The sequence below is a fragment of the Polyodon spathula genome, chromosome 13, assembly GCF_017654505.1.
Source record: "Polyodon spathula isolate WHYD16114869_AA chromosome 13, ASM1765450v1, whole genome shotgun sequence".
NCBI classification, from domain to species: Eukaryota; Metazoa; Chordata; class Actinopteri; order Acipenseriformes; family Polyodontidae; genus Polyodon; species Polyodon spathula.
In genome coordinates, this window is record NC_054546.1 from 30,974,425 (window position 1) to 30,987,346 (window position 12,922).

Below are 12,922 nucleotides of genomic sequence, written 5' to 3' on the forward strand. Positions count from 1 at the left end.
ATAACACACCCAACAGAAAACCTCAAAATATATATATTTTTTAAATATAAGCTAAATTAGCAGTCACCAATGTTCAGTATCTTTGATGATCGTTGTAGGATTCACTGTATTTTGAAGGCTTTAAAAAAGCCTCCAGAATTTATTTCACTTTGAAGCCTCTTTAAAAGACGAAAAACTCACTTCCTATGTTACAAGCAGTAGGACCCCACCAGAAACGACCACTTGCTTTCTCTGCTGCATATAGGGAACAATGTGAGGTCAGGAAGGGCTATATTATCTGTAATACAGGAAGTGAATGGAGAGTGGAAACCAAGAACTTCCATCCAGCCTGTAGTGGTGGCAGGACAAATTAAAATTATGTTTAGGACACTGCATGGGGAACCTTCCAGAATCTTTGTAATTTTTGTATAATTTGTACAAACATCAGCTATGATTATCATAAAGATCACCATGATCTACTGTATGTACGTACATTGCCCCACAATTAATATTCTTATTGATTTGATGGTATATACAGTAGAGTATTAAATTTCAATTGGAAACAGCAATCACTTCAAATTCAGGCATTTGAATAATCACCCTTTAAAGATGGCATGCATAAGGCATCTTGGATCTTTATCCACAACATAAGAGAGTCATATTAATTTTGAATTAGTCCCAAAGTAGCTGGCAGAAGTAAGACATGTACTCAGGCACTCATTTGTACACACAGTATCTCAAATTAGCCCAGACAAATGAAAAATTAATGAGAATCCTATCTGGTTTGTGATTATGAAATTAAAATATGGATTTCAATTTCTATTGATCATTTTGCTTAATGACAGGGCTGCAACATTTAAACCAGAAACATAACCCTGGACTGTCAGATTTGCATGATTGGGTCAGTTCACAAAACTTTGTTGTTTATTTAAACAACGATCAGTATTCATTAAATAGTTCTTGCCATTTTTTCTAGGGATAAAAACACATTCTTAAAGCACAAGTTGTAATTATTGTCAATAGGGTGCACTGAGCTTAACAACTCTAGCTTTTAACAACTGTATGCTTAAATAGAAATAAAGAAACAAAATGCAGCCAAGTAACAAAGTCTAAACACAGTCAACAGAAATAAGTTTAACTGCATCTGATTCGATCCTCAATTATAAAAACCCATACCCGTTACTGTCTGGTCAAGAAGAGGTCCTCAGGTATGATACACTGCACTAACTATACAAGTCAACTGCAGAAGATTGTGTCTATCAAAAACACAAGTCATATACATATACATTTGTTTTATAACCTGGTTATAATCAGGAGGTGTTTTTGTTGTTTTATGCTTCTAACCCACAGACCACCTTGACGTGATCATAGTAAGCAGTTTCATATATGTGAGGCTGGGTTCGTCTCAACCTTAAAGAAATATAACACAGGTGTGTTGGGTGAAGTCTACAGCTGATTCCCATCTGCTTTCAATTATCGCCAGAGGCAATGGGTGGATCAGGTGAATGAAGCAGGTGTCTCATTTTTACACAGGACAACCCTTAAAAACATGTGTATAATAGAGTTCAAGAGGGCGAAGGGTTAGGTTTACAGTTAGAGTTAAGCAAACTGATGTGTTAAAAATATTTACTATTACTATTTTTTCTATTAGAAATATAGCTCTTGAAGAACTCCCTGATCATTGGTATGGCTCTTTTAACAAAAGTGTAGACATCCCTGCCTCTAGTCAATAACTTGCACAAATTAATTGTTGTTATAAAGCCCTTGAAACAAGCTAAGGTTATTTACTTGGGTCATCCTTACATGGAGAAAAACCCAAGGTCAACAAAATTGTATTTTTTGTATTACCTTCAGACACATTCTCACCATGTGGGGCTGCATAGGTTACACAACACACAGAACACCTACACCTGTGGATTATCAACACCAAATTGGGGAAATATCTTCTCCTATTCAACTGAGATTAAACGACCCATGCAAGCTGGCATTAAATGTGTGACTGACCTGGACCGGGTTATAAAGCAGAGTGTGCGAGAGCTTCTCACACATTGCTGCTAGCAGCTGTAATGTCAACAGCCTTTCTTCCTGCCTTGTAGCCTGCTGGATTCGAAGCTGCTCCAGCTCCAGGAGACTAATGCTAGTCAGGTGCTGAGGTTCTTCATCCTCCTGCTCCCCTTCCACTGCCATACCTGTCAGACCCTGCAGGTGAGATGGGTGCTCATCATGCTTGGGTTACGTGACTTTTAAAAAAATATATATATTTTTTTTTAATCCTTAATTGTCTGTGGAAGGGCATTCCATAACTTGTGTGCATAACAGCAAAATGCTGTATCTCCCATAGACTGGAGCCTAGTTTGTGGATCTCTTAAATAAATAAACACAGCATTTGAACATAAATGTAATACAATAAAAATACAAAATAAATTGTATTGAAAGCCAAGATTTTCAATCAGACCCTTGTTGCTGTAATAGTAAGTAAAGCAGCTGAAGATACTTCAAACCTGTCATAATGTTTATAGACATCACTTGGCTCACTGCTAGCATTAAAATAAGGAGGCAAACTTAAGAATTATATTACAACAGTTCAAAAAACATGTGACCAGCACTGTTGTGAGAGAATCATATTTAGTCTTCCACTGACCCTGTAGTTCAGTCTACAAATAAGGTGTTTTAAAAATACCTGTTTATCTTATTGCTGGCATTACAATAACAACAACAAAATATGAAACAGTTAAGCAACAGGCCAGCAGTGTCATGTGAGAGTAAACCTATTTGCTCCACAAATGAAGTTTACTGTTTTACTGGCATTACAATAATATGAAACAATTTGATAAAAAAAAAAGGCATGTGCATGACCCGGTTGTAATTAAATAGTTCCCCTTTTAATATAAACGCATCCTCCCAATTGTTTCTTTGTTAATTCTGCCTTTTTGTTTGCAAAATTTAACAACAGGTGCGTCTCCAGACTTTCTTTATGAAACAAACGGTGTGTAGTGTAGTAACTACATCCTTTACACAGTAAAGCAATCAATTTCCTTTAAGGAATTGGGATGGAAATATAATGAGTTCTGGTTGGAAATCTCCCTCCTGACCTGTGAAGGTACTAACGTAAGGTCTTTAGAGGGATTGGCTTGACACTTCTTTTCCAGGGTCGGGAAGTCGGTCAGCCTGGAAGGCAGCAAGACTCCACTGCAGGAACATATTGACCTGGAAGGTAAACAAGGTAGCAGCTGCAAGCAACAAAGGCAGCTGCAATTGTTTACCAAGGGGTCATGCGGGATAACATATAGGAACCGGAGAATCGTTTATCTTTTCCTTCGTTTTGGTTACGAGCTATAACCCGGAAGGACCTGTGCAGTAAGCTGTAAAAATATTGTGAGTGTTTGTTTGTTTGTCTCGTCTATAATTGTTACTTGTGTTTTATAGATGGCTTACACGTTCCAGGGCTGTCGCTAATGGCCAGCATTAAACCCGGGACAGAACTGCACCATTGTCACTCTATAAACTGTATCACCCACCACGAGCACTACAGCACGCACCCAGGACTGGTGACCATGCTTGTATATTGTGGGAGAGATACCCATGTTTATTGTTTAGGGCTGCAAACCCTTTACTGTCCTCCTTGTTTTACGCATCGCTGCGTATAACTGGAGTTTATTATTTGGTCGCCAGATCTGGATTACAAAAATAAAATACCCTTTTCCATATCAGATTACAAATCTCTGTATGTTTCACTTCTGCATGGCATCACCTATGCACCTGTTAATAATCAGCAGCCACTTTGCCACAGGAACATAGAGGCTACATCTAGAAAAATAGCTTTGAGCTTGTTTCTTCATCGTCAGATAATATAATTTCATTAAGAAACGGTCATAGTTTAACACTGACAATTATAGTTTTATTAAAGGGAGGTTGAGTGGAAAGAAATAAACTAAACAATAATGAAATACACAATTAATTTAGCTTACTTACTTCGGGAAAGCCCAGCCTTGACTCTAGGTTTTTCAGCATAGATAAGAATGCAGTGCTTTAGGTGCTGTCTATTTTGCTTTCTTGTTCTCTACGCGACTGGCAATATGATCTGTAATGGAATTGACTTGTACATGATCAATCAAACGACAGCAAAACTTGCAGACTACTATCCCACCATCCTCATGTAGATAATCAGACAATAGTTTAGCTCTGTCTTTTGCTAAAGCATTTTTTTCTTCTTCGTTGAGGGTTTAGAAGTTACCTTTAGAATTAACACGTTGAAGACTGTACCACACATACATTTACAGTGGCTCTCAAAAGTATTCACCCCCCTTGGACTTTTCCACATTTTATTGTGTTACAACATGGAATCAAAATGGATTTAATTAGGAGTTTTTGCCATTGATCAACACAAAAAAATGTTCATAATGTCAAAGTGAAAAATAAAATCTACAAATTAATTCTAGATGTAACTTTTAAGTGGTGCTTGTAAATAATAATGAATCACCAACCAATATGCTAATCAGCACTTTTTTCTCAAGGTTACAAATACTACTTAAGCTGCAAATATTGATCCCAACTTTCTATGTGAGCCTAAACACACATGCCACAAATTAGCAATCTTTTAGGAGACTTGTCTTTCGGTGCCCGAGTAACAAGCAGTAATTAAACTTCATTAGAAGCACTTTGGTTCCAGGCAAGATTAGTCATGGATTGGGAAACTTGCTTTTCTACTTCATGTAGGGTTTTAGGGTTCTCAAAGAGAACCCAGTAACTGTATTATTATTCACCGCCTGATTTCCCTAACTCTGATAGACTCAGATATTTCAGTACAGTAGACAGCCGTGCAAGATGTTTAAAAACATTAAAGTAGTGGGCCAAGAAGCGCCTGTCCCCGTGTTAAGAGCAAGTGAAATCCAATTTTTTTTTTATAAAGGGAATTTGCCTGGTCGCCCCCCCCCCCCCACGACAGCCTACAGTACTTTCACAGGGATACTAAACTCTTGATGGATGCTACAGATTATGCAATTATTCTATGAATCGATTATGAAACTTCATTTTGAAAGCCTCAATTAAAACATATAGTAATCTATTGATCCCTGAAGCCCTATTTGAAGCCTCATGTAGCCAGCTACAGTCAAACACATGCTTTACTTGCACATTGATAGACTACAGCTCCAATGTTTGCATTAGTTTAGTTGAAAACAGTGTCTGAATCTAATGAAAATCTAGTTTTAAATAATGGAATTAATATGTCATTAATAGTAATACATTATAATCGCTTGTTGCTTCTCAAATATATCTCCTTTGGTCACAAATGTCTAATTACGTTTTTAGAAATTTTAAATCCGTTTCTATGGAGTTCAAGAAGTTGCCCTGCCATACCTTTAAAAAAAAAAAAAAAAAAAAAAACATATATTTAAAACAGATAGACAGACAGGAAACTTAACATGGTACAATTATACACAGTGACTCCATGGTAGCAGCGTGCAGAAGGGGACTTTATTGAAATCCATAACACTCAGGTAAAACTTAGAAGAATCAGTGTGGCATTAACTGAAACATTTTTTTCCTTGATTGAGTTTATTATAAAAGTTTTACCTTTTTAACTGTCTTGTAAATTATTTTTTGACTAAACACCAACTACGCAAACATAACGTGACTGTGCAGAATCAATAAACAAGAGCCAGAATGAGTGTATCTGAACAATTGCTGTTACCCGATTCCTGAGAAACTTTAAATATCATTCCGACCACATGTAGTTATAATTACTGATTTCACTTGTGATTGTTTATTGTCTTTTGCAACACCACTGTCTCCGGGTCCTCCCAGCTAATAAGACGTTGCACGTTTTGTCTTTTATCAAATCCAAATGTCAACAAAGCAGATAAAGACCAGAGACAGGGAAATAACTGAAGGGAACAGCTGGCACTGTCATTATACATATATCACTTTGCATACTGTTATTTTCCCAGCGTTGTTAATTACCCTAACAGTCTGGAGATTCCTATTAGCAGTGGATAAGGATGTACGTTGTTTTAACAATAACAGTTCGTGTTCTTCCCAGTAATAACCTGCCTGATTTATGGATTGAAGTACCCAGACATGCTCATTTGATGCCACGGGTTTGGAAACCCTGTATTCTTCACTAAAACTAAAATTGGGACTTGTATGAACACTATACTGTTTTGTATTTTGTGTAGGTTTGGTCATTTATTTGTTGGTTTGCTAATGCTTGGTGCATTTGTCTAGGTTAAGTTTTGTTGTTATACCTGAAGTCAAAACTATTTCGGTAATCTTAAAGAGTAAGTAGCTTCAGCTGTCATTTGAACTGTTCTTTGCATTTCTGTGACTATCCTGTTTGATGTCTGAGTGGTTCTGGGTTGAGTTGCTCTAATATTCAGTATTCAGGTATTCCTACCCCTGACCAATTCTCTCATATTACCGAATTACAAATGGTACATTGAAATTTCGTTATGTTTGATATTTAATTTTTAAACACTGAAACTCAGAATCAATTATTGTAAGGTGACACTGGTTTTATATTGGGAAATATTTTTAAGAAAAAAAAAACTGAAATATCTTGCTAACCAAGTTAATGATGATACAAGTTAGCTGCTGCAAAACTGGATCCTGCTGACTGGCACCCAACCTTTTCAGAATCACTAAGGTTAAAGTTTGGTTACAGAGGACCATTTAAAGTCAGCCAAGATTTTGCTTCCCCAAGGGAAAAGATGGCCATCGAAGCACTTCTGAAGAGCCATCAAAACAGCCAACATATAAAACATATGCAGTCTTGGGAAGAGCTCGAAATTCATTTAAAGAAAGGGCAAACGATTGATCAGTCACAAATGTGTCTTGCTGAAGCTGAAGGAAAGTACTGGCTTGATGTTTTGACGCACCTGATTTAAATAGTGCAGCCACTTGCAGAAAGAAATCTTGCTTTCCGTGGTTCTTCTGGCTCAGAGAACTTATACAAAGAATGGAAACTTTGTGAAAGAAGTGGAACTGCTTGCTAAGTTTGACCCATGTAGGGCGTGTTCAACGGGGTAAGCCCCATACTCACTATTTAGGGACAGACATTCAGAATTAATTGATTGAAGCGTCAGCAAAAAAACTGCTTAAAAAAATAGTGACACAAGTGAAGGAGTCAAAATACTACTCAATCATTTTAGTCTGCACCCCTGATGTTAGCCACCACGAACAGATGTCTGTGATAATTATAGTAGTTGCAGTTGATGCCAGAAGTTAAAGAACATTTCCTGGGGTTCCTGGTAGTGCCTGAAACAACTGGTCTCAGTTTGTCAAACGCGACGTTAGAAAAGCTTGAAAAGCTTAATATTCCATTTGATGACTGCAGAGATCAGTCTTATGATAATGGGGCAAACATGCAAGGCAAAAGGCAAGGTGTTCAGGCTCGACTGCTACAATAACATACTCAAGCTGCTTATGTTCCTTTTGGGGCGCACACATTCAATTTGGTTATTGCAGATGCAGCAAAATCATCACGGGATGCTGCCAGTTTGTTTGGATACCTTTTTTTTTCTGCTGCTACACAGCAATGGGATGTTTTGTGTCACCACGTTAATGTGAAGCTGACATCCTGGAGTCAACATCTGGGAAAGCAGAGTTAAAAGCATAGAAGCAGTAAGGTTTCAAGCTGCTGAAGTCAGGCAGGCTTTGTTGGAGGTAAGAGAGAAATGTACTCAGGCTCTGGCAAAAGTAGAAGTTCAAGCCCTGGCTGAAGAAATTAGATCCTACCGTTTCCTAATATGCTCAGTTGTGTGGTGTTACGTTTTGATTAACATCAACATGTCAGCAAACTTCTACAATCCTCTTCTATGCAAATGGACCTGGCTACAAATTTGCTAGAAAGCTCCAAATCATTTCTGATGGATTATAGGGAAAATGGATTGATGCTGGTGCTTAAATAACAGCTAAGGAGATTTGTGAACAAATGAATATACCTGCGCATCTCAAAGAGAAACGTCTTAGAAGCACAAAAAAAACACTTTTCCTATGAAGCACCTGACAAGCCACTTGATGATGCACTTAAACAGTTAGAGGCTTTTTTTTTTTTTTTTTTTAACAGGGTTGTGGACTCAGTCAGCAAATCAATTGAGGACAGATTTTAAACTATGAAAAGTGTTAAAGACAAGTTTGAAATACTGTGGGATTTAAAACAAACAGCTGAATTGCTTAAGAAGTCGATAAGCGAACGCTGCAGTAACTTGCAAAACTACTTGAGCTCCGAACATGAATCAGACTTCAATGGAAAGGATATTTTTTCTAAGAAATTGGAAGCATATACAGTTTCCTTCCAAAGAAAATGACAACTTTTTAAGTGGTCTCTTTTATACACGAAAAATTAAGAGATCTATCCTAACCTTTGGATCTCTTTGAGAGCCGCTGTAACACTCCTAGTAACGATAGCTTCTGCAGAAAGGAGCTTTTCAAAGTTAAAGCTGGTAAAAAAAAAACATTCTTGCGGTCATCTATGGCTCAGGACCTGGACTGGCAATTATAAGCATCAATGATAATTTAAGAAGAAATGTCACACAATGACGTGATTGATCACTTTGCATCCAAAAAGTGCCGGAGACAATGCTTTTAATGAAAGCAAGGTACCGTTTATGTATTTGATCATTATTTACTCCCAATACCATTCATCTTTTTTAACGTTGACTTTTTAACAAGTGTATTGGTATGCGTTGTGTGTGATATATTTATTGGCTTGTGGAAATAATGCAATTAATTAAAACAAAAAATCCTGGAGGCGGGGGGGGTGGGGGGGTGGGGGGTGGGGGGGGGGGGGGGGGGGGGGGGGGGGGGGGGGGGGGTGAATACATGTACATGAGAGTGTAAGAATTAGCCTACCCCCCTGCAACACTCTGCCCTTTGTGGATGTAGAAAAAAGACCATATTCTAATAAATATTGCATTACTCTTAGCTAGGGTAAGGAGTCTTAAAGCAAATGTTGTATTTTTTACATCACTGGGATAAGTTAAGGTTTACACTCTGGTGTACCTAATGTACATGATTCTACAAGCTCTATTGAGGCCACAGGGTGCTTTACAATTCTGTGATGGCTGAAACAGAAACTAATACAAAGTGAAAAAAAAAAAAACATCAGTTATGATAACTAATATTTTACAAATCCCATATCAAGTTCCTGTTTAAAACTCTTACGCTGAGATGGCCACAGATTTTACAGGATCTTACTCCAATGGTAATGCCTCCTACAGCACAGCACCCCCTATGCTAACCTATACTAAATGTTGTTTTGGTTGAGTTCCAAAGAGTCAGAATCTCCAAGGCGCTCAATAAAGGCTAGTACTAAGCCACATAAGTCTTTCAGTAATAAAAAACTTTACAGAAAGACTTCCCATTTTACCTTAAAAATGTCCTAAGACTAAGATCACTTTCTGCAAAAGTAATGGATCCAGGAGTCAGTTTATGATTTATCAATCAAATAGTTTCAATGTCTTTTACTGACAAGTGCATAGAATGACTATATATATATATATATATATATATATATATATATATATATATATATATATATATATATATAGTGTCGTGAAAAAGTATTTGCCCCCTGTCTGATTTTCTGCATTTCTGCACATTTTTCACATTGAATTTGGTCAATCTTTTTGTAGGTTGTAGTAGTATATAGAGGGAGTCTGAGAGAAAAAATGACACCAAAGTTTGTACATATTACTATATTAGATTTACTGGTCTGCTGCTTTGAGTGGAGTCTGTAATGTTGACAGTTAATAACTGCCCATCCCATACCTTGAGTAAGTGAATGAAGAAATCTCCAGCTAGACGAGTCTCCTGCAGGTTGGCAAGCAAGTGCACGAAGCACTCAACAGCCCACTGCTCTGAGGAAATCTTCTCATACAAGGCATCGTCTGCATCGCTGAAACAGACAGGGCCGGTTAAAACACCAGACTGATTTAAATACGACAAACAACTGTGAAAGTGAAACACACTAACATGGGCGACTGTATTTGTTATTATGTAATAAAGGCCTCTGATTATTTCTTACCATGTGGGTTCTCTCACAGTGAACACTGCTCCCCCCTCACTGCCAGGTGAGAAGTGATGATCAGGAGAGATCCCGGTAGTCTGCACACTCAGACCAGAGATGTGTTTCAGAGCAGTAACTGCCTGCGGAGGGTCGGCCTTCTGCAGGAACCAAAGCAGTATTTCCTGACAGGCAGATCTGATGGGAAATCAGAGGGCATATCAGCACTGTGCTACAATCTTTAAATTGGGTCTCGGTAATGAACACTGGTGTCAGAATGGAATTCTGAAATATGCTCTAGAGATGAGACACACTCTCTGTGACAATGATTGTTGTCTATTTTAACGATTAAACACTTTTGATTTTTTTGTATGCTGTAATGCTAATAAGTTAGTCAAAAAAAAAAAAAAAACACAAAGCCCCATTTGGGAAAACACCAGTTGAATTAATACAGATTTAAAAAGTGGAAGTATTAAGTTTAAAGTTTGGTTTGCAGTAAGGACTCGCTGCTTCTCCTATAACACGTGTTTTCTATTCCTCTGTGTGTTGTATTTGTTCTTCATATTAGTTTAGATTTACTGGTATTATTCTGTTTGCTTTATCTAAAAAGCACAGAAAAAGAACAAAGAGGCTTAATGGATGAAAAGAGACTTTCTGAAAATGTAAAAAGGGGATTGCTGTAATAGTGCATGTACTAAAAAAAAGATAAATCACTCACCGTAAATGTGAGACATTTTGTTTGGTAAAACAGAAGAGGCAAAAGATGACTTGAATTACATTTCCAAGGGAGTTTAACAATGCCGGACTGGGGTTATTCCCGACAACACAGACCTGAGGGGGAAATTAACAAGTGTGCCTGTGACTTTCATCCCCTCCCATAGCGAAGAATAAAAAGAAGAGAGATCAGTAACATGAAAAGTGCTACAGAGGGCAGAAACTAAGGTTTCCTTCTAGGACATTGTTAACTTGCCAAAGCCATGATATGTGTTCATGAACAGCAATATCAATGATAAATTAAGCATTTCCGAACTGTTAATGCAATCTTCATAAACTGTTGTTCCAGACTCTGAAAAGTGCACGATCAACAGTAACCTGTTCTCTTACTTTGACCTGCTGGTTAAAAAAGGGAATGGGAAGAGCATAAGTCTTCTTCCCATGACAAGTCATTGAATTTAAAGCTACAGTGTCCTGCAATCATTTTATATTGTACACTAATGTGCAGTTCCTTGGTTTCGGTTTATTCAAAAGATGCCGTAGTATGCCACGTCCACCTGCGAGTGGGCATGTTCCTGCTACTCCATGCAGCATAAGGAGGTTATAATGAGATCTAGAAGTTCTGTTAGGGTCCAGGACAAGCTACAAAACTATATACAACCTTCTTTCAACAGCTGTCAAATTAATTAACAATGGGAATACAACTACAAGCAGTACAGCATACTTAAAAGTACAAATCTCGTGCAATCTAACTTATGCAAGAAAATGTTTTATTTTTTCTTCATCTTTTACCTTATAAATGTCCTCTATACATCGACTAAGATCACTTTCTTCAACAATAATGGACCCCGGACTCAGTTTATGATCTGGCATCAAGACAGAAAGGGAAGGATGATTACTATTGGGGTTTTCTGGCCAATGGCACCTTTTTCCCCAAAAAGATCTAACAATATATTTAAGTTTTTTGAGGGGAAAGTTCTCATTCTCATTCTCATTCTCTCTCTCTCTCTCTCTCTCTCTCTCTCTCTCTCTCTCTCTCTCTCTCTCTCTCTCTCTCTCTCTCTCTCTCTCTCTCTCATATATTATTATTTACAGTAAAAAAGACTTGAATGAATGGATGTGCATAACAGGTAAGATTTATACAAGCATTATGTTAGCTACAATCACTGGGGTAGCGTTTAAAATGACTATGTGGAAGTAAAGCATGCAAACATATAGCAGAGATCACTTTTTTTGCATTCTAGTTGGGGTGTTTATTGCAGAAGTTTGAAAGGTGCCCCATACCTCTTGTGCCCAGGCAGCAGGTGAGAGGACTCAGTAATGGGGTGAGCAGGTACTTCTCAGCGAGCTCTGGCTGCTCCTGCACCAGGGTGAGTACAGTGGTGGTGGCAACACGCTGAAACTGCCGAGCCGTCAGCCTGTCCCTGATATGCAGCAAATCCAGCACCTAGACATTAGGAACAGATCTAAATACAGAGGCCTTTATAATACTGCCACGCAACTGGTGCAGAGAGGCAGACAGAGGATCACGATGATCAGGGATCCTAGGAATCCGCTTGCTGCAGAATAACGTGGAAAAACACGAATTGTCTATGCTGTCGAAGAATTTTTCGTTTTATACTTGGGACGTGGCAAAAAACATGCAAGGCTTTTTTTGTTTGTTTGATAACCAAATCAATACACGTATCATATATAATCATCAACACAGGCAATTTTGCTTTAAATTTACGTGAACAAAATTGCTTCTGGTGGTCAAGATTGAACAAGATGTACTGTCACATTCACGTTGAAACATAGCTGCAGTTTACTTCCGTATGCAGTGCGTTTTACTACTAAACAAGCTGTTTAAAGATACTGAAAACAATAAAAATCTCCCCTAAAGATCGGATCAATGAGTTTGGCAATAGCCACCCAGACAAACTCATAAATATGAAAACTAATATGAATATTATTTTTTGTTTTTTATTATTACAACACAGAAGTACTTGTAATGTTTAAAGTAAAATGGTAAGCTTGTTTATATTATTGATTCATGGCACAGGCGAGCTTGTATCTTCCTTAGAATTTAAAAGTATACCAATAAATGCTTCCTATCTTAACTGTTATTCAACAATACTGCTTGTGTATCTTATATTATGTGATATCTTATATTAGCCTTTTTATTTTATTTGCGGAATAACGCAGATATTATTATTTTTTAATAGGAGAATTTAATTTTTTATTGCG

General features: G+C 37.5%; 1 protein-coding gene across 1 annotated transcript in view; it reads right to left on the reverse strand.

Moving 5' to 3' along the window:
* Positions 1-12,922, reverse strand: part of tango6 (transport and golgi organization 6 homolog (Drosophila)) — a 54,004-nt gene that overhangs the window by 32,860 nt on the left and 8,222 nt on the right. The window contains exons 6-11 of the mRNA XM_041268773.1: positions 11,981-12,143; positions 11,489-11,562; positions 10,701-10,813; positions 10,004-10,180; positions 9,748-9,874; positions 1,984-2,178 (exon numbers count right to left, since the gene is read on the reverse strand). Coding sequence (XP_041124707.1) covers positions 1,984-2,178; positions 9,748-9,874; positions 10,004-10,180; positions 10,701-10,813; positions 11,489-11,562; positions 11,981-12,143 — 849 coding nt within the window. The remainder of the gene's footprint in view (positions 1-1,983; positions 2,179-9,747; positions 9,875-10,003; positions 10,181-10,700; positions 10,814-11,488; positions 11,563-11,980; positions 12,144-12,922) is intronic.